Source organism: Eleginops maclovinus, chromosome 5 (genome assembly GCF_036324505.1).
Source record: "Eleginops maclovinus isolate JMC-PN-2008 ecotype Puerto Natales chromosome 5, JC_Emac_rtc_rv5, whole genome shotgun sequence".
Lineage (NCBI taxonomy): Eukaryota > Metazoa > Chordata > Actinopteri > Perciformes > Eleginopidae > Eleginops > Eleginops maclovinus.
In genome coordinates this window covers 3,974,062-3,996,124 of record NC_086353.1, presented here as the reverse complement: position 1 = coordinate 3,996,124, position 22,063 = coordinate 3,974,062, and the positions used below count along the sequence as shown (strand labels likewise).

Sequence of the window (22,063 nt, the reverse complement as noted above, 5' to 3'; positions counted from 1 at the left end):
GACCACAGCCTACTGCAGAAATGTTTTGCTTCAAAACTCATGACATTTCAGTGTGACTTTGGGTCATCATACCGCACTCGGCATTCTGTGATGGGTGACTTTAGAGGAAGGGCGGTGGGAGAAAGTTAATACCTAACGGGAAATGTTAACCTTGCCCACAAGAAGTGCAGAAAAACTGCATTCTGTGTGTTTCCTTGTACATGAAAACAACCCACTGGCAGCTTACTGATTTCAGAAAGCATATGAGTTTTACATCTCAAGATAAATGATTAAAAATAATGTTACTTACAGAACTGAAAAGCTGCTAAAGATGGTTTTTGGGTTGTAAAATGTTCATTGAAAGGAACAATAATGGGTTTAGTGTCTCTCTCTGATAACCTCTGTCCATACCACTTTACAATAAGACTACCCTTATAAAGGGTTATTAATTAGGGCGTAGACACTTTATTAATCATTAAGAACCATTTATAATCAGTTCTAACATAGTTTTCATGCATCAACACAGGCTCACTATTTGGCAAGATGACTAAGCGTTATATTGGCGACCTAGCTTACTTCGTCTTCCTCATCAGACAGCATCCTTGGTATCTGTTGTTCACTGAGTTGATTCTCCCCCCATCCATCTTGATGTTTCTTGGCATCTCTCAAGCTAAGTAGCCAATATAAGGCTTAGCAGTACAGATAAATGTGGGCTCACTATTTGGCAAGCAACCAGTCACAGTTGCCCTGTTTATCTCTTGTCTTATGAAAGCTTACTAATGATTACTAAAGTGTGCACAACCTCATTAATAAATGAATTACTAACTATTCGTAAAAGCTTTGTAACGATAGTCTTATTGTAAAGTGGTACCCATCTGTCATTATTGATAACATCTATTGGCTCTTCTCTTCACTGCAATTCTAAAAGTAATTTGCTGCTGAAATAGTGTTTGACACATTTAATACAGTTCAATTTGTTCTGGTACAGTGAACTCACTACTGAAAAAAAACAGGTCAGGTTTTATATCAGAGTTTGAATGTAGCCAGGAATCAAAAGTATGCTTTTCCCCCACATCAGACAGTTAATATTGAGTGTTCTGCGCAGGGAGAGCAGGGAGAACTGCAGCCTGCTGAAGGAGGAGGTGAAGGGGCTGAGGAGGAAGCTGGAGAGGATGGAGAAGAAGACTGAAGAGCTGGTCAATATCGAACTGGAGAAGGAGGTTAACTAACTTTGCAATGTGCATTTCACTCTGTAGCATCAAATCAAAGTACTCGAAACATGGAATTAAAATATTCTCAGCTGACTAATGGCTCTGCTGGTATAAGTGGCAGCCCATATACTGGGGGTCGACTCCGGCCTGGGGACCATTTATGTGTGTCATCACCCCTCTGTCTCTATAATAAAGGCACTGGTAGTCCAATAAAAGCAAAACACAGACGATGCATATTGTACTCACAAATGCAATATTATGTTATATGCTGCACTTTGGCATCATTTTAAAGACCTTATGGGTTTAAATCCAGGATATTTAATTTAAACATTTATTGACTTTCCAGAGAAGTCTTATTGTTGTCTTTAAAACTGTGGTATATCTTATTTTTAACCTGCATTTGACAGCTGTCACTGTAAACAATATAACTGACTTCCTTTCAGTGGACAAACATCTGATCAATTCTGTCTTTACTCCTCAGAGGTTAGTGGAGAAGCTCAAAGCCTGGGAGAACCTCGGACAATCCACTGGACTCAACATAAGGTGTGTGTGTGTGTGTGACGTGCGTGTGTGCGTGTGTGTGGTGTGTGTGTGTGTGTGTGAGCACGATACTCATGAGCACCACTAGATAGAGCTGTGGTCTCTCCAATCAAATGTGCCTCATCACTGTGGATTGATTCCACTAGTGTCTATAGGTGTGTGTGTGTGTGTTTGATACCTGTGTGTGCATAGTGTCTGCATCCAGTCACAACTGGTAATGAGAGAATGACTGCATGTTTCCTTGTAAGCGGCGGAGCACATCCGACAGATTATAAACACTGCTGCCTGTGCATGCATGTGCAGGATATGCAACACACACACACACACACACACACACACACACACACACACACACACACACACACACACACCATTTTCTCTTTGATTAACTCAGGCTGTGATGCAAACAGAATGTTGAGTACAATACATGCACTTAGCATATTTGGTGGGTTTTGTACTGTGTTTGTGTGTGTTAGAGTGTGTGTGTGAGAGTGTGTCTACATGAGCAGGAAATAGGGCTGCAGGATTTGGACAAAACAAATCATTGCGATTGATTGGACTGATCTTTTGCTTCTGTGATATGATTCTCCTTAATGGAGGGCTTGTCATTTATGAATCCTACATTCTTATTATCATTGGAAAATAGAATGAAATAATTACGATGTACCAAACGTATGTTTAGTTTACGTCTGTAGTATATATTTCTTTAGCCAGGCTGTTTCTCTGCAGCTGTGAGTGAAGTCTATGAATTGTTTCCTCGTGTACGTCTTCCTGATTGTCTTATGTCATGTGATATAGGACATGGAGCATCAGGCACATTCATATTTATTAAAGGACCTGTATGATCTCAATTTAAAATATAGACGTGTCATGTGGGCGGGCTGTCAGTCATTTTTCTGAAGATCTAAGGCTCCCCGGGTAAATTGAGTTGAAAATTTGAAACCCTCCTGAAAAAAAATCAGGTGTTCACGCTGCCATGTCATTGGCTGCCTAAGTGCTTCGGCTGAAAGTAAACCCCCCCCCCAAATAAACTGCACTGCACAACAAGTTTCCAAAGGGCAGCCATGTGTGTGAGCCTCATGCTGATCAAAAGTAAAGGTTAATGCAGCTTGCAAATCAACAGTTAGAAACTCCTTCAAGCTGTTTTACCGCTTACTAAATGACCGGCTTAATTGTCAGGATGTTGTTTTTCCTGTGATGTCGAGGCGAATGGAGTGTTTTATTCAGCAGTCTGTTCACCTTTCCTTCACCCGCTTCATCAGCGCCGACTGGAAGTGAGGATTGACTCAGGTTTGTGCGTTAGTGGCATATTGTGAGGCAGTCATTATACCATCATGCATTATGTTAATTCATGTAAATGATTTAGGTGTGTATGGTTTGAATGTGTTGTGTGAGAGAGCAGACCTACCTGTTGGTCATTTCTGACCCGTTTCTAAAGGTTTTTATGCTGGAATAAGCGGCTGTTTCATCTAATGCCGGACAGTAACATGCATGGTTTCACACATACAACGTGTATAGCATCTGTACTAATCCACCACATTTACTATCCAGATTTCTTTTCTATAGTCAAAGTTTTCAAAAGAAACCCCATTTTAACTCAAAATTACAGTTTAGTTTTGTGTAAATTAGGTTAACTTAGCATACATTCCTGAAAGAACACTAAAACTTTTTGAAATCGAGTGGGTTTCAAAGGTTTAACCCAGATTTTGGTGATGATTAATTACATTTTATCTGGATTTAAGCCATTATGGTTCTTATAGGAGTAAAAATGATCAACACGTTTCAATAGAAAAGTCCATTGATGAAGTAAGTATTGACATAAACACATTGTATCAGAGCTTACTATGAAATATGTCATGAGGGCGGCTGGGTTTTGTTAATATTCGCTGGTCTGGAAATCATTTCTCATGCAAATTTCAGATTTTTAGTTTTTAGGCACTCAGTTTGTCACCAAATGTTTCAGGGTGGTCATTAGTGGTGTGAAAGCAGCATGTCGTGGAGCAGTTGTTAATGAGTAAACATACTGGCGCTGTAAATGAGGAGTTTGCCTCCTCCAACTCAGGATTTCATTTCTTACCAGCCATTTGTTTCGCCTCTCGGAAATAACTTTTGGGCTGAAGACGACCCTCGCCAACAACAATGCATGGTGGGGGAGACGAGCCTCACAGCCAGATCTGCCAGCAGTTGGCAGGTTGCTGGTTTCCCAATCTGATGACTTGTGCCTGCTTATGTGTTGTGGTTGACAATCGAATGTAAGATTGACATAAAAATATGTTGCATTGAAGCGACAGACCATGAAAATAAGGTTTTCTGGAAATAGGAAAGAAAGAAATGGGTTAGAAACTCAGTTGCTGGTGTGTGTGTTTCTGTACCTAACTAATGTGTGTGTTTGTACACACACCTTCATTATTGTGTTTCCCACATTAATGGATTCTGTCTTATCTGTTTTTATCTCCTAACCTGCTCCCAAGTTCCTCAATTAAAAACTTTGTCTTTCATTTAGCCGAAAACACCGGATTTCAGTCAGAGTTTAGAACAATTTGCCATGCTACTGAAAGATCAATCAGTCTGAGTTTTCTGTTTGAGGTTATTCTCCCCTAAAACAATAAAGCATTTTGTTTAGCAGCAATTTTGATATTAAAATACTCATTAAAGTTATTTTAAATCAAAAAGGCAGAACAAATTGGAAGCACCTTCTAAAACGAGAGAATTTACGTCATAAATCATCATTTTAAAGTGAATATTTGACTTGGAAAGCGAATTATTTGGTTTTCAGAGTGTTTCGGGAGGAAAAAACAATCAATTTTGAACAGACAATGGGGACACGGTGGTTTATTGGTTAGCATTGTTGCAAACACATGCAGGTTAATTCTGAATCTAAATGACTTGAATGTGAGCCTGAATAGGTTTTGAGTTTTCCTCTGCCCTGTGATGGACTGGCTATAATAGATGGACGAGTCAATCAAATTCAGTTTAAAAAAACCAGTAATAAATAAGGAACATTATAATCAGATGCATCCTTAGAGGTAGAGTTTAATTGTGTGAATAAGAAATGTTTTGCTTCCCAGACTCGTTAGTGGTGTACTTATTTAAATACCTGTTCACATTTCGAGTTGCCTTTCTCCCCCACAACGCTGATCCAGGTGTCGTGTGATGGATTTTACAGATGTGAATCTATAAATATTTCAGAGTGTAAGGATATGATGTGAGGTGAGGTTCACTGAAAAAACAAAGTTAGAAAGGATTTGGATTTTCATTGCAGCAGCTCCTCTTACCCCAAATCATTTCTAAAACTTCATATTTTTGTTGGTCTGCAATCAGTTCCCACAGAAATGTGAGCTCAAACCTAGCCTCCCAGTTGGCTAGCACTTCTCTGTCAGTGCATTTACTCTGTTACCTCATAGCAGTTCACAACATCTCACTCGATAATATGCAACCAACCTGTTATTAGCAACATGGCCCGCTTGTGACCTGCCAAAAAGATTCCCCAAAAGCCAGCAGAACACTTTAAAAAAGCTTTCCTCGTGAGATCAGGGGAAGCTAATCCCTCTCTGCTCAGGGCAGTGTGGAATTACCTACTTTGGGCACCGTAGTTATTCCATCAAATGATTCATGAACTCATATTTTAGTCATGAGATTATTTTCATACCTAAGGCTCCACCTTGTGGAATTGGATGTGGTGATAAATCCAGCCACCCAACCTTCACATTGCATACTTTGCTTTCCGCTTTTAAGATAACATCCGCCTTTTCCCTTCATCAATAAATATATATGTATATAGCGCATTTTCAGGTCTCAGGGCAGGCTGTTAGTGAGAGGACCGAGTAAAAGCTGAACAGGTTCAATCTTGGGGCCAAATTCTGCTCTTTTATCAGGTTCACATTTGTATTTTGTTCCTCTACTGTGACAGGTCTCCATGCTTTAATGTTCAAAAAGCTCTTTATTTTTCTCATACTGCCTGTGCTGCAGCACCTCTTTTCACCCTCCGTCTGAAACCAGAGCCCAGTCTGCTCTGATTGGTTAGCTGGCCGGCTCTGTTGTGATTAGTAAACCGCTTAGAGATGTCCCGCCCCCTTTGCTTGTCATGTATAATTTGTTGAAGAGCTAGCCAATAGAAGAGCAAATGTTACATGACGTAAACACAGGAGTCCAATTGAGGCGTTTCAGGCTGGGGGGGGGGACACATTTTAGCCTTTGCAGACCATTTCCATGCACAGAAACCTATACAACACACTACAGGAAAGGGGAAAGGCCAAAAATCGTGTACGGGGGATTACCAACAGGATTACAACGTTACAATCCGTTTTAAAACAAAAAAGAATATATTTAGAACCTCACAACATTTCACGAGTCCCAAAAAGTAAAGTTTCAAGAAAAACGATAATCTTCCAGTTCATCATTTGGATTCTCGAGTAAACCGTCTCTCTGTTGAAAAAGTACTTAGGAGCTGTGACGTAAACAAGTAACCCTCCCTTTAGCCCTGGATGAACACACCCCATCTCATGAGTCGCACTGAATATTAAACTGGATCCCTTTTTCAGGTGTGCAATAGAGTGGCGGCTGAAGTACGATTTTGACTAAGCTGCTATAATGCATGTCCATTTCACTGGAGATAAAGAGATAATGGCCTTCACTTATTGCACAGATCCATAGATGGAGCAAGGATTCAGAGTTTGGAGGTCACACGCTGCATCTCTGCTGTGGGATGTGCATTGTTGAGTTCCCATTGTGTGTTTGTGTTTTCTAATCTGTCAATCTCTCCCACGGAGTGAGTTTGTTTTGTGGAAGTGTGACCGGTATTTAGCCCACTCTCATCCCTCCCTGTGCTGCTCATGTCATTTTATTTTCCAGCTCCCCACCGGCCGAGTAACAAAAGAATATGGAAACACTGTTGTACTCATCCGTTCTGTCCTTTCTGTTCTCTGAGTCACATTGATTTCTCATTGTGTGAGTGTGTGTACACATGTGTATGATAGCTTTTCTGTCTGTGACTGTTTGTAGGAAACCAGAGGATCTGTCCAGGGAGGTGATTCACATCCAGCAGAGAGAAATTGCTCTGAAAGAGCAGAACTACACTCTCAACAGCCGGTAACACACACTCCTTCTCACACACACACACACACACTCACAAAATCCCTCTCCCTGCCTTCAGACTTTTTCCTCTCATTTCGTCTGCTTGAGTTCCTCCCTTCCCCCATGTATCTATTAGAGCGTATCTCTGAGAAGTCCTTAATTGTCACAAAGTTAATTAAACCGGTCCTGATTCTGATAGCACTCCTGACAGTAACCACTGGTGTGTGTGTGTGTGAGTGCATGTGTGAAAGAGATTGTGAGTGTGTGAGAGAGGGAGTTTGCTAATTAAACTTGTCCTGTTTAGGCAGAGGTGATGTCTGTGGGTGGGGGGGGGGGCATGCTCTGTTGTATATTGATGCAGCAGTCCAGCTAAGCAAGCTTTCATTAGCTAACAAGCCTCCCTCTTCTGCTGAGTGTGAGGAATTATTATGTAATATTAGAAACGGCAGGAAGGGGAGGGGATGAGGGCAGCTTTTGCTATTATTATTGTCCTGGTATAATTATTGCCCTATTGATCAGACTTGGCACAAGTTGCTGCTGCAAATTATTTCCAGGACAGTCAGGGAATTATGTGGTGTCGTTCAGGTAAGTTCTCTGAGGAGTATTATTCTAAATCCGCAGATTGTGGGAACATCAGCACTAAACAACATGTTTTCTTCCCCCCTGTTATTAACCCACACACACTGTTTTTGCTGTCCACCCCATCAGTTTGAGGAGTGCAGAGCGCACGCAGAATGAGCATAGAGCAGAGCTGGCACAGCAGCGCAGCAAGACTCTGGAGGAGCAGAAGAAGAGGGAGATGCAGGAGAGTCTCGTCCGACGACTTCAGAAGAGAGTCCTGTTGTTAACCAAGGTCACACACACACACACACACACACGCACCACAGACACATTGGCAGGGATCAACATATCAATATCATGTTGATATGGTAACATGAATTATTTTTGCACCATTTTATTTATCTTATTTGCACCATGTATGTTGAGTTGTTGGAGGAGCATGGGATATAAGATTTTTATTGCGTTGTATATGCTGTGCATATGACAAATAAAACCTTGAAACTTGAAACTAAAGCGTCTTAGATTCAGGTAGTGCAGCTGTCTTCCAATCTGACTGTTGTACGTTCGGTCCCAGCCGTCTGTATGAATGGGTGAATGATGCCTTCTATATCAATCAGTCCATCAATCAAAATACTTTATAATCCCAGGGGGAAATCAGGTTTGGTGTTAAACTGTAAAGCCCCCTGAGACAAATGTAAAATATGTGATAAGCTTTGATTGATTGGCAGTTGCACCACATTAAAATAAAGTAAGTCCATATTTATATCGTCATAAGTTTAATTTAAAATGTGTAAGTGCTCTGAGGAGTCGTGCAGGCTGGATAAAGCACTATATAAATGCAGTCCATTTAGCATATTGTAATATTTATAAGTGACCTTTCCTTTCCGTTTTAAAGGCTGCATTACAGAAAAGCGATTTATGTTCTGAAATGATCGAGCTGTTCGAATATTGGTCACCGCCGTCTTAGTCATTCTACCCACATAACTAATGGTTTATATATTAGGACGCACGATTATTGGCAAGTCACAATCTGAACGAGTGCAATCTTAAAATCACAAGAACTCTTCCTCTTCTTCTTCTCCTCTTCTTCCTCTTCCTCTTCTTCCTCTTCTTCTTCCTCCAAATCATGCAGCCCCATTACCCATCAAACATTACTATTTATAAATGTTTTCTGACCAACTTGTTGCATTATCGATATCAAGGAATTTCACCAGGAATATTGCGATGAATAATTTACTCAACATCTCCCAACTCTAATTCAATCCCTCACGAAACAACTTTTCCATGTCACCTTATACTCTTTAGCCACACATCTCAAGGCCAGCTCAGAATTTCTAATCTGCCCTTTACCCCTGTCTCTCTCTCTCTCTGCCTCTGATTGGTCGATAGAAGTCATGTGACTCCTCTGTCTCACTTCCACCTGCTCTGCAGCTCCCGACTAGACCTCCCTGTGCTATTGATTTCTCCGTCTGTGTAATTCCCTAGGTCAACAGGATCAGGCCTCAGTACACAAATCACACACATCCACTCTCAGCAGCGTCATAACTAAGCAGAGCCACAGGCATGCTGGAAATATGACTTTGCACAAGACTGATTTAGCAGGCCGCAGTCGAGCGTTTGCACCCAGCATTCAGAGAGTATGAGTTATTGTTGTTTACTATACAGCCGTGATGTATAAAAAAAAATACCCACTGCAGTTTGTGCTGAATACTGGGCTTTTTACAACTTTCACTATTCAGTTTTTTCAGGAATGGCTGCTGGGTCAGGGGGTTCCGAATCCTCGTCACCTTTGTCATTCGGGATGATTTTGCATTCCTGTATGCATTACAAACATACTAATGCATGTAATGGAACTAGTTGGTGTGCAAAAAAACCAAAAACCTTTTAAGATTATAACATAAGAAGAGACCCGTAGCAATCATTACTTTGACTGAAATTAACCTTTTAGTGCACGTTTTAATGATGTAATTAACCAGATATAGATATTTAATACACCATGCAAGAGCAAATAATGTAATTAATTTGATAAATTGCCCTGCCAATAAAAAAACGAAAGAAAGCGGCGAATATTTAAAAAGAAAAGACTAACAAATATTGTCTAAGCACACATACTGTATTAATCAACTTCATCTGATAATAATAATAATAACAATAAATAAATAAAAATCTTATTTATTATTATTATTATTATTATTATTAATAATAATAATAATAATAATAATAATAATAATAAATTGTATTTATTTTACAACATTAATGTTTCCGCTGCACTATTTCTTAATGTCTCTCATTGTTTTGCCTTGTTTTTAAAGGTGCTATATAAATAAACTTGCCTTTCTTTTCATTTATTTTATTTAAAAGGCGCTTTTTAAATAAACAACAACACACATAACATATCTCTGCCTTGCAGTTTGGCAGCAGGTTAAGAAGAGAACAAATATTATCTTTTCCTCTTTTTCTACAACACAAAATTTCCTCTATGCCACGGCTACGCCCCGCTCAGATGTTTTGCTTTAGTGGGACAGACGCACTGAGGCACAGTCACATCTTCACGCACTAGATAAAACAGTTGACATAAAAGCAATTTTAAAAAATAGATGATGGAAACGGTAATGATAGTTTTATCACGCCGTCCTCCCTCTCCCTTTTTGTTTGTGTTGTTGCCTCAAATGAGAGTTTCTTTCTATCGTAGGAGAGGCGACAGATTTTTGATTTAGATTGAGTGAAATGCATTGCGCATTAATAGACTGTAAATAGCCCACGGGCCTGCTGGTTAGGATCGGCAGGATACACACATACACACTGACCTCTAAATGTGTTCTTATTTACTTGTTGTCCTTCTGTTGTCTTATTTTCTGCTTTCCAGGGTTCTCACGTCGGTGTAATGTTGCGTGACAAATGATGCTGCTTGGGCGCCAAAACACATAAAGTTGAATTAGGGATGATTTCACATTTAGTGTTTTTAAATGAACCAGACTCAGTCATCTTTAAGTGGATTATGTGGGTTTGGATGCTGCTAATCACAGGCTGAATCTGATGAGGGTAATCATGCTTTGTTTTCAGAGACTAGCCTCTGAGCTAATCTGACAGAGCAATTGCAGTCCATTATTCATAGATGTTTACACCCTGGAATTACAAGGTGCTTTTAGGCCTTTTAAATAAGACGGCACTACATGGCAGTCGACATATATTGCACACCGTTATCTCAAATGCTATTTACTGCAGGTATTTATTACCTGACTTCAACCTGGATTTCACAGCCTTCGCTAAATTAGCCCCGTTAATAATAGGCTATTAAGCCTTCATTGAACCTCAAAATTCACCGAGGGTCCTGAGCAGCAAAGGCTGTTTGTGAGATGTTTATTAAAAGCCTGATTGTCATAAAATGCAGCCTGCTTCGCTTTCTAACGCAGATCAGAGCGGCGCAATGAAGGGAGGCGAGCAGACGCGTCACTTTACCAGCGCTGACTGACAGGGAATCTGCATCGGATGTTTACCAAGTGTTAAACTGCTGAGACTGTTCTCACTCATCATGTTACCTGGCAACAGATTCACAAAGTAACATATTGACTAATGTCGTAATCATTCATTACCGTTCTGAGCTCAAACGAGTACATTTGGAGACGTTTTATAGGTGCAGTTTTACTGATTAATGTTAAATGTTTTAGTGTAAACAGGTCATTAAAAAGTGGCTAATAACATTGCTGCTTCACAAGTCGGATCGGAACCGGTTTTCGGTACCCAGCCCTATTCATAAGGTATTATATTACATTTAATTTAGCTTATGCTTTTATTCAAACCACTTACAATACGTTTTATACATTGGCTAGAAACAGCATTGGAAATCCCCCCCCCAAAAAAATCATTTTGTGTCCTCCCTTCAAACATCCCGGGTCAATTAAACACAACATTGAGAAATGGAGGATACTTTGTTCTCAAACTTTCACAGATTATTTTTCCCTCATGGAAGTTATTTAAAGTTTACTGGTTAAAGAAAATGTGATAACCTACAGAGGCAGTTTTGGGGCTTGTGTTTGTTTTTGTTCTGTGCCTGTCACCATCACATCCATTCATGCAGAGGCAGGGGCTTCCATGCAGCGTGCACCTACTTAATGAAGCACGCACGCACGCACGCACGCACGCACGCACGCACGCACGCACGCACGCACGCACGCACGCACGCACACACACACACACACACTTGTTGGTCATTGCCTTTGGAAGCAATTTAGCAACATTTATCTATGTGTTTACTCGAACCCCCAACTTTCTGATCGTTAGACGGCCACACTACCTCGCAGCCACATCTTGCCAATCTTTATGTTCTTAAACATCCTGACTTCTTCTTTTATACATTTTCTTTGTTTTTTTGCTATGAGAATGAACACTTATATATCAAGCATGCAAACACACACTGAGACATGTGGGCTATTTGCAGACGGTGTGTCAGATTGACAGAGTGACACTTGTGAAGACAGTGACTCGAGGATGTTTTCATCCTCTCTTCTCTAAAGGAAGCAGCCTTGTTTGTTTATATACAGGACGGAGTTGAGGACATGTATTTTATTCCAGTGTTCTAGAGACACATTTTATTAGAATGTTCCAATGATCTCAGATAAGAATAGGCAGCATATTATTATCATTTGTAAAGATGTTTCCCTGTCACAACTTCGATTCCAGAGATTTGTTTTTGATTTGATTATTGAATGAGGGAAACGCGCAACCATAACCTGCAGCTCCTTTACTCACAGCTTGGATGAGAAAGGCTCTTCTGTGTCGTACCTTGCTCCTCTTTTACAAACACCAAACACTCACGCACAAGTAACACAGACAAATCAGGAAATAGAAGCTTTGATATTCTCAGTGTCTTCACTCGATTGCATACAGTTCTTTAATGTCATGACTCTCTTTCTCCTTGTTGAGGTGTCATATTAATGTGTGTGTGTGTGTGTGTGTGTGTGTGTGTTTAAGGAGCGGGATGGCATGCGTGCCATACTGGAGTCGTACGACAGCGAGCTGGCTCCCACTGAGTACTCTCCACAGCTGAGCAGACGTCTCCGAGAGGCCGAGGACATCCTTCAGAAGACTCAGAGCCACAATGTAGAGATGGAGGTGTGTGTCTGTGCAGGCTTTTACACACAATCAAAAACACTTGCATTCATCATATCCTACTTAAGCTTCCATACAGCCAAGTTTATTGTCTTCAAAACACATCTGAATACATTGCATTGATTTATACTCATCTGAGCGTCAGGGAAATGTATTATCACGCTGTTTGGTGACACTGCTCGTAGCTTAAGGCTGTGGAAGTGTGCGAGGCTCAGCTGCTGCTTGTCTGCTCGCTCAGTACTCTTGCTTAGCGGACAATTTGACAGATATCTGCACTTAAATCTGATAAGACTGAACTTGTAGTACACAGGGGCCTTGTGAGCAACACTGGGAAGAAATATGAGAAGGCTAAAGTGTCAGGGTTTAAAAACTGAATGGAATGAACACTTTGTATAATATATGGTCCCCTCTGCCCTGCTTAACCTCTGTTTCTGTCAATGCTATATATCAGTCGGTACAGGAAGCCATTTTTATTTTTTCTCTATTTTGTATTTAACAGTTTTTTCCTTTCATTCTGTCTTTCAGGCCCAGCTGATGAAAGCACAGGAAGAGACAGGGACCCTGAAACTGCAGCTGCAAACTGTAAGTACTGTGGGCGCCAGTGGCTCAGTCTGTAGGGACTGGTTTGAGACCTGATCAGAGCAAAAAAGAAGTGGGGTTTTGCTGAATTGTTAATTTGGCTTGAAGGTTCCTAAGTGAGTGAAATGACCCGGAAGTACCTAAATGACAGCCACGATAAGAGTTGTTCCGATTCTTTAGAGTCTAGATGATAGGAATGGAGCTTCAGTACCTCCTTTAAACTCTCCTTTAGGATACAGGATCTCTAAGTGCTGCAGTTGTCGTTTCCTATGTCCTGATGAATTATCCTATCCTCTTTCCCTAAACCCATGACGTTTTCCCCTGGGGTTAAGGATCAGATTTTTTCAGACAATTTCGACCGCAACCACAGTAAGGACTGGTAGCTGGAGAGGTGCAAGGTCAACACTTGGCCACTGTTGAGGTGTCCTAGAGCAATGCACCAAACCCCAAAATACTCCTATGCTTATCTGATCATTTTCCACGATAAGCAAGAAACAAACACACTTTCACTCAAGTTACTAATACCGTTTCATTCTGGGACAAAACACAGCGTTTACATATATTCTTTTATATATTTGACACACTTATATCAGTGCCCCTCCAGTAAGTACTAAAAAAAGATACAAAAAGTAAGGTTTTAAAAAAGCCATTAAATGTCATGTAGGTCTTCATCATCAGTAATTGTCACTGCCACTATTGGTGCTCAAGTACCTCTTATGAGTCATTACCGTGATCCTTGAAGGGGTTCCCAGCCTTTCTGTGAGTCTAAGATGCTCTAAGGCCTCTCAAATTTGTTCCACTGTGCTCAAAAACAAAGGCTTTTTAAAAATAATTGCCCAAATTATATATGTTTTGTTTTTCTTAATTGAGGTTTTTGAAAATGACAGAAAGTTACCAAAAATATTGATTCCTTTTGAAATATGAGACAAAGTGAGAGCTGGCAGGTGTGACCTGAGTGTGTTACACACTCTGTGAATCTCTTGTTCAATGATCTCCTTTCTTTTCATGGATCTTTGTTGCTGAGGAGACATCAACATAGCCATGGCAATGAGTATTGACGCGTGAAATCCACCTGTCTGGTACAGCAGTAATTACTCATCTGTCTTGGGAAGACTGGGAGTGGGGATGAGCTGAGAAACGGACAGATGCTCTCAGAAAAATGGGAGATGGGTGTGCAAATGGAAATGAGGGATAATTGCAGGGAGGACAGCAAGATTGAGAAGACAGACAGACTAAAGACTAGTACTAGGGGGGGAAACAGATTGGGACATTGTGGAATGGAAAATGAGTCAGTAGACTAATGGGGTATAAAGGACAGGTTTGTCTGGATGTCTCTCTGGAAAGATCTCCGTTGGAAAGGGTCCTTTAGGGTCTTTCTGCCGGGAGGAGCTCTGCGTTGGTTTACCAGGCCCACTTTCTCCTCTGTTTGTCACAGGTGGAGCTGGAGCTGGAGGCCTTAAAGATGCACCAGGCCTCTTCTGCTGACAGCAACACCTCAGAGACCAAAGAAGAGGTCAACATACTCAGGTAGTTATCACAAGTACACAAACTATTGCAGAAAAAAACAACTTGCATATACATTTCATTTCCGTATAAATTAAAGAGGCCCTTTGATGCTTTTTAGGTGTTCCCTATCCTGTAGTGCGTTATACAGGTTTCTGTGCATGCAAACGCCTCCATTTGACTTCTGTAACATAGTGACATCACTTTGTCACACTCCCGCTTCTATTGGCTAAGTCTCCAACACATTGTACGTGATAGGCTAAGGGGTGGGACAGCTCTAAGAGGTTGACCAATCACAACAGAGCCGGCCAGCTAACCAATCAGAGCAGACTGGGCTCTGGTTTCAGACAGTATGAGACGAATAAAGAGCTTTTGTCTCAGTAGAGGAACAAAATACAAATATGAACCTGAAAATGAGCAGATTATTTCCTCTTTAATGGTGATGATTTATTATAGTGAGAATAAAATGCACACCTTTGACATCAACTGAATGCCAAATCCTTTTTTTTGTCATTAGTTTATAAGAAGTTGATATAACTGGAAAGATAAGGAAGACACAATACTAGACAATGGGATATGTTAATTAAATATAACTTAAACACTGAAAGAATAATGTCAGCAGGCATAAGGACAAACAGGTATGCAATATTATGAATACACTATTCTATCAACCAATTTTGTTTCTATATATTATTTGTCTTTCTAATTGTATTTTTTTATTATTGTTAATATCATTTTTATTTCAGTTTTTGGAAGGAAGGGAAATCATGTCACATATTGAAGATAGATAGAATCAGAGGATGAAACCCTCTTTATTTGTCACATACATGCACACAGCAGAGCACACACAGTGAAGGTGGTCCTCTGCATTTAACCCATCCTAGTACTAGGAGCAGCGGGCTGCTATTGTGCAGCGCCCGGGGAGCAATGGGGAGGGGGGATTGGAGGAGTCTGGTGCCTTGCTCAAGGGCACCACAGCAGGGCCTAGGAGGTGAACTGGGACCTCTCCAAGTAGCTGTCCACTTTCCTTATTTCAAGTCTGTTTGGGGACTTGAACCGGCGACCCTACGATTCCCAGTCCAAGCCCCTACTGACTGAGCCAGCAGTGGCTCGAAATATTGAGCGTAGGGAATTCAAACCCTCACCTACACAGAAAAAATAAGATTATTCAAACTGTTGCAAAAACAACCGATTCACAACCTGAGACGGGGAATATTCACACATACACCAAAGGTGGATTAACTCCTCTGTGAGCAGAGCTATACCTCTAGGATTAGCATATTGAGTCTAAAATGTGCATAGTCGTTTTATTAATAAACAAGTAAGTGAAAATGTGTGTGTGTGTGTGTGTGTGCATTGTTCAGACAGAAAATTGAAGATTTAGAGTCGGAGCGGCAGCGTCTGGAGGAGCAGAACAATATTCTGGAGATGAGGCTGGAGAGACACAACCTACAGGTAGGCACCGAGACTTCCCTGCAACACTCCTCTGTGATGGATTTACACGTATGGCACAAAGAAACCAATTTAATAACCCCAAGGGCCAGCAGCCTAGCAGGTATGACTGCAGATTGATTCACAAAAACGCTCCCTGTATCTGACAGTACAATTGGACCCAGGTGTGATTTCAGCGGGGTCCAATGGAAAAGTTGTATAACCTGTGGCTGATTTTAAAGTCCTCTATTGGATGAAGGGATTACAATTGACAGAGCAGTGGGAAGGGAGAGATACTGGACGAATTAAATGTATTCCCTGGTGTGAGCTGCGAATGAGACTGGCTGAAATAAAACAAGTTCTGTTTGGGGGTCACCTAACTTCCCACAAACACACATGCATGACCGTGTGCATTTAATCCAGACACTTTTATCTCGCAGAGTTACTTAACTAACTCTCCTCAGTTAGACAAGATCCCTTTTCTGTGCGTGTGCGTGTGTGTGTTCCATCTCAGTGAGGTCCTCTAACTCCCCGGACTCATACTGTACCAAACTAAGCCTACCAGGGCACTTTAATGAAACGTGTGTGGGCAAGCGTGTTGCTTCCATTTAGCTGTGGGGTAAATGAAATCCATGTGTTCTCAAGCATGACCACCACTTTTAAGGCAATGTGTGTGTGTGTGTGTTGTGTGTGTCCAGGTTTAAGGTTGGACAGTCAATGGATCAGGTCAGTTCTTAATAGTAATTTTATATGACTCCTCTATGGTCTGATGCACACAAAGAGAGCTCTACATCAGTCCGAGTGCAGAGATGAGTGACTGAGTGGAGAAGCATTTGAAAAGAGAAATAAATGGCTGCATGAAAGACGTGCAGAATTGAATGCTTGAATAAATTGACAATTGGATTTTAAAATGACATCAACCTTCACGTCAGAATAACCCACCATCTCCGTCCCGTCTTTATATTGACATCGTAGAAACCAGTGTGACTGTCGTCCCCTCAGATTACCGGTGTAATGATGAGACGGCTTTTCACGGAGCCGTGCTCATTCAATCATCCCCACCAGCAACCTGTCACGAGGCCATACATCTGTATTATATTAAACGTATGTGTGTGATGAACCATGGCATGTTAAAGAGCTGTACTTTATGATGATCATTCAACAGATGCATCCGAGGCCATCTGCATTGTGCAATTACACATGCTCATTAGAGATATGACAGGTTTTCCAGTCACCTTCACAGAGAGACACGAACGTACAGATACAAAATCTATAGAGGAAAAAAATAATAACAAGTGTGATGGACACTTCTGGAGCTATGAAGACTAGAGAGACACGGGGAGAGCTGGTACTTTGATGGCAAACACTGAAGGTTTATTATGAAGTTAACAGCCGGAGAATTGACAAGACATTTGGTGCAGCCACGAGTTGACACAGCGGTTTGGCTTGACCAACCCTGAGGATCTCTATTACAATACGATGATTTAACTAGTTCCGAATGGACAATCAACATTGCTCAGTCACCAGACTAAACAAATATGGATCCTAAATCTAACTAAAGCTGTCGTACATGAGAAAAGAATGTACGCCAGGGAACCTACGTTCAGATAAGAAGGGCTTCTAGATATCCCTGAACAATAATCTCAGGTCAGCTTTTGCTCGGTCAGAAACTGGCATCAACAAATCGCCCAAGCTGACCCTCCTTAAGGGAGATTACTGCAACCCGAAGGCCAAAGAACTATGCCATAGGAAAAGAGACAGAGGAAGGACAAAATTATGATCTAAGTCAAAGGTTAAACACCTAAGCAAAAATATTCCCCAACAATAAGGATAGGGAGTTCGTTGCCCACTCCATCCGATCGCTCCCCCACTCCGACATCTATTCGCACACATTTTAGCAGAACAAGGCACGTTTTATATAGCTCCTTCAACACAGGGCTATTCAAAGTGCTTTACAAAACTAAAAACATTAAGAAATAGTGCAGCGGAAACATGTTATACAATGGCATTTAAAAACAATCATTGAAAAGCAGAGAGAATAAAATAAACAGAAAACAAGCTAATATAGAATAACACAGGTATTAAATACATGGATAACAGTTACAGTACTTGCAGGATATGAATAGTTTTAATAAAAAAAGAGACAAAAATAAAAAACTTCAGCCTGGATTTAAAAAAGTTAGCAATAAATAATGATTATCCTCAAATCGTTTAACATAGCATTTCATCTTTGATAAATTCATCTTCCCATATGTACATTTGTGTAAATACTTTTCAACAGGAAAGATTATAACATGGTTATTGATGCCAAAAATGTGAGAGTAAATTATATTCTTTTTTATTTTACTATATAGGACAGTGATCATGGGGATTTTAAGGATCAAAACTAGGGATGCGCCGATACATCGGTGAGACATCGGCCGATGTTAGCCCTATTTACCACCATCGGCACATCGGTAAATAAGGCGACATCACCGATGGCAGTCGCCGATGTTTGTGTTTTGCTACGTGACCGGGAGAAGTCGCGTCAGCGTCGTTTTTTAAAGATCTGACGGACCAAATCTGAAGTCAGGGCATCATTTGGAAGGATTAGAACAGTAACTATAGGTCTGCCGTAACTTTAAAGTCACTCTCCTCTCCTCTCCTCTGTGAGGAGCTGCTGCTGCCCACTGCAGGACTTCCGCCCCGTGTAGCGGGGTTTCTGCCTGATCGGTAAATTAAATCCATCATTCAGTGTTCTTGGGAGGCCGTCGTTTATATTTGTGACTTTGTTATACTTGCCGCTACTCCCGTTAACTTCCAGAAACTTACTATGGCTCTCTCAACCTCTCTCTCCCTCTTACACATGCACACATGTACCCCCCACTCTCTGTATTAAAGGGATAGGCTGCCTTCGTCTGCATGGTGCTACTATTACAGTTTGAATAGTAAAACATCGTCAAAAATTGTTATTCTTAACATCAGCATCGGCCGACATTTTTTCAATCGGTGGATCCCTAATCAAAACGCTTGCCAGATCATCATCCTCTACTCCAAATGCAGTTTTAAGTACCGTAATTTCCGGACTATAAGCCGCTACTTTTTGCACAAGCTTTGAACCCTGCGGCTTATAGTCCGGTGCGGCTTTTCTATGGATGTTTCATGGTTTTTGTCATATCGTAAGAGGTTTTGTTTTGGTTTGTTCCGCTGTTGCACGGCACTACTTTGTCTGGCGGAAGGGCATGTGATCAGACACACAGTCACGGGGGAAAAGAGTGGTATGTTGGTCACATGTCCGTCCGCCAGGCAAAGTAGTGCCATACGAATTAGCGCGAAAAAGAGACTAGATTAGCAAGAGCAAAACGAGTATTACAGGAGCAAAGGAAGCTTTCATCCACAAACCCTCATTATGGCAAACAAAAGAAATGCATATGATGCAGCTTTTAAATTAAAGGCAGTTGATTTGGCTCTCAACGAGGGAAATAGAGCTGCTGCACTTACCCTTGGTATAAACGAATCAATGGTGAGACGTTGGAGACGCCAGCGTGAAGAACTGGCTTAGTCCAAAAAGACGGAAAAAGCTTTCAGAGGTAATAAAAGCAGATGGCCCAAACTTGAAGACTGGGTGCACACACAGAGAGCAAACGGGCGAGGTGTTTCAACTGTGCAGATCCGACTGAAAGCCAAAACAGTCGCCACCGAAATGAAGATAGAAAATTTCAGAGGTGGACCATCCTGGTGTCACAGATTTATGAAACGATAAGGACTGTCCATCAGGGCGCGGACGACTGTGTGTCAGCAACTCCCTCCCGACTACGTGGAAAAAATAACAAACTTCCGCAAATTCACACCAAGAAAGATATATGCATATTCTCTTACACATGGTAATTGAACATTAAAACACCTGCGGCTTTTAAACCGGTGCGGCTAATGTATGAACTAAACAGGATTTCCCCCTAATTTTAGCTCGTGCGGCTAATATTCAGGTGCGCCTTGTAGTCCGGAAAATACGGTAATTGCTTATAATAAAACCTCCTTAGTGTGGTTAGTGTTATTTCTGTATTAGTGATACAACTTGTACTTTGAGTATTTTCCATATAAAATGACCTCATGTTGATTTTAAAATGTTAAAAAGATGAAATGATATGAATAGTATTTGGAAAAGTCTTTCAAAGCAGTCGCACTTCACATCGTACTTAAAATAGTCATGTTTAGGACTAATTATTCATGTTCCTTTCATGTTTTTTCTTTGTGCTGCTAGGTTCTTTGTTTTCTTCTTCATGGTTTCTGTTTTTAGTCATGCCAACTTATAACTTCTCTCTTTGAGGAGGGAGGGAAATGTCAGCTTTGAGATTAGAGCGTGTGTTTATGTGAAGGAGCAGAGCTGCGGAGCTTTCATCTTTTTATTTTCAGAAGTACTGGATTCTTTGTTTATTCCAAACATTCATTATTGATGATGACAGAACTGTAAACACATTATGTCCTGTGCACCAGTTCTTTTTTTTTTTTAACCTACCACCACTGGTTGTTCAGTAGAGTAAATGTGGAGGCTTTCTGAGCTGGTTTAAGGTTATCGATTGACAACAGAGAAAAAAAAATATGAACTTGAGGAGTTCTCGCTTTGTTGTCTTTAACGATGACAGGGTACATTTGGAGGGTGCTGGATGTTTGTTGTGGTTTTAAGGATATTTGCCCTGAGTTTTATCTGATAAGGTCAAAAACCTGTAGCGTCCTTCAGTCTTATTATATGGAATATTGTTATTTGCAGAACATCTTTTCTGTCTTTTTTTGTTGTGACCCTGTTTACTCCTCATTATGGCTTTAACAAGTCCAGCAGATTTAAAGCTACACAGCCTAACAACCTCAAAAAGATCTGTGGAGTAACGTATCTTATTCTATTCCAATATGTCGTTTGTCTTCGTTACCGGCAGACTGTGGCAGCAATAACAGTCGACTAACTACGGCTGTTCTTTGTCTTTTTGCTCATGCTGACATGCCAGGGTAGACGATAATTGGCATTGCAAGAGGTTGCATCAACCTTCTGATGTACATGTGCTTACATGGGCATGCACCGTCGTGTAATATACCCAGCCGCAGCGCCTTTATGTTTAGACCTAGTTTCACATTGAAACAGGTAAAGGGGAAAAAGCTATTCATATGTGGGCTTGAGTATGGTAAGGTAAAGGTTTTTTCTGTCTTGCAGTAGGTCTAAGCGGTGCTCCTGCTGCTGCTATGATGAAGGTTAGCATTGTCATGGAAGTTTTACCTATTTTAAAGGTTAATTGAGGTTGAAGCCATGAAAACAATTTAGGTAACTTAAAATATGATTAAATGTTTGCAAGCAGTCCCCTCAGGCTGGAAGTCTTCTTCCCTCTCCAGTAGTGCGGCTAAAAATAAAGTTCATCCTGAACATGTGGTTTTATTGCTATCGGGTCAGGTAATACCAGAGATTTTTTGCTCTCTCATTAGGTATTTTGTTCTTCATAGTGTCTGGCAGATGGACACACAGGGTAATTGCCAGCAGCCGACATCTTAGCCAGCAGGGGAAATAAAATCAGAGCCTACTCAAACAGCAGGCCCTTGTGACATGAACGATTACCTCTTTCACAACCAATATCCTTTAGGCAACCTTGTCCATATCATAGTTCACTGAGACAATTGCATCGTGTTAAAGACACATGTATTATTTATGGCTATATTTAAGACGGTGCGATTTACAGACGTCCTCATATGACCGCCAAATCCTTAAATTAATGAGGCCGTTGCACACTGCGCACAGTTAAGCTCAGATTGATGATGAAGTGGTGGATGAAGGACGACAGCAACAATCGAGTGCAAGGAGTAGCTGTCACTCCAATCAGGTCTGTGTAAATGTCCTTCATAGCAGCATCCTTTAGTTTACAATATGTCTGAATGTATGAAATCCTTCCCTTTATGGCTATGAAGCTAGCATTACAGTTTTCTTAACTGTACACCTTCAAATAAGCATCCCCCCCCCCAGACAGCGTGTCTTCCCATCACACATCACAGCTCTGGCATGTAGGGAGATGTGTGCATTGGTAGGCGGAAAACAACTTGACGTTCCTGTGTAAATTTGA

General features: G+C 40.9%; 1 protein-coding gene across 1 annotated transcript in view; it reads left to right on the top strand.

The window, feature by feature from the left end:
- mad1l1 (mitotic arrest deficient 1 like 1) overlaps positions 1-22,063 on the top strand; it is a 64,782-nt gene that overhangs the window by 4,673 nt on the left and 38,046 nt on the right. The window contains exons 8-15 of the mRNA XM_063882862.1: positions 1,085-1,199; positions 1,672-1,733; positions 6,732-6,818; positions 7,512-7,656; positions 12,336-12,476; positions 12,999-13,055; positions 14,488-14,579; positions 15,920-16,010. Coding sequence (XP_063738932.1) covers positions 1,085-1,199; positions 1,672-1,733; positions 6,732-6,818; positions 7,512-7,656; positions 12,336-12,476; positions 12,999-13,055; positions 14,488-14,579; positions 15,920-16,010 — 790 coding nt within the window. The remainder of the gene's footprint in view (positions 1-1,084; positions 1,200-1,671; positions 1,734-6,731; positions 6,819-7,511; positions 7,657-12,335; positions 12,477-12,998; positions 13,056-14,487; positions 14,580-15,919; positions 16,011-22,063) is intronic.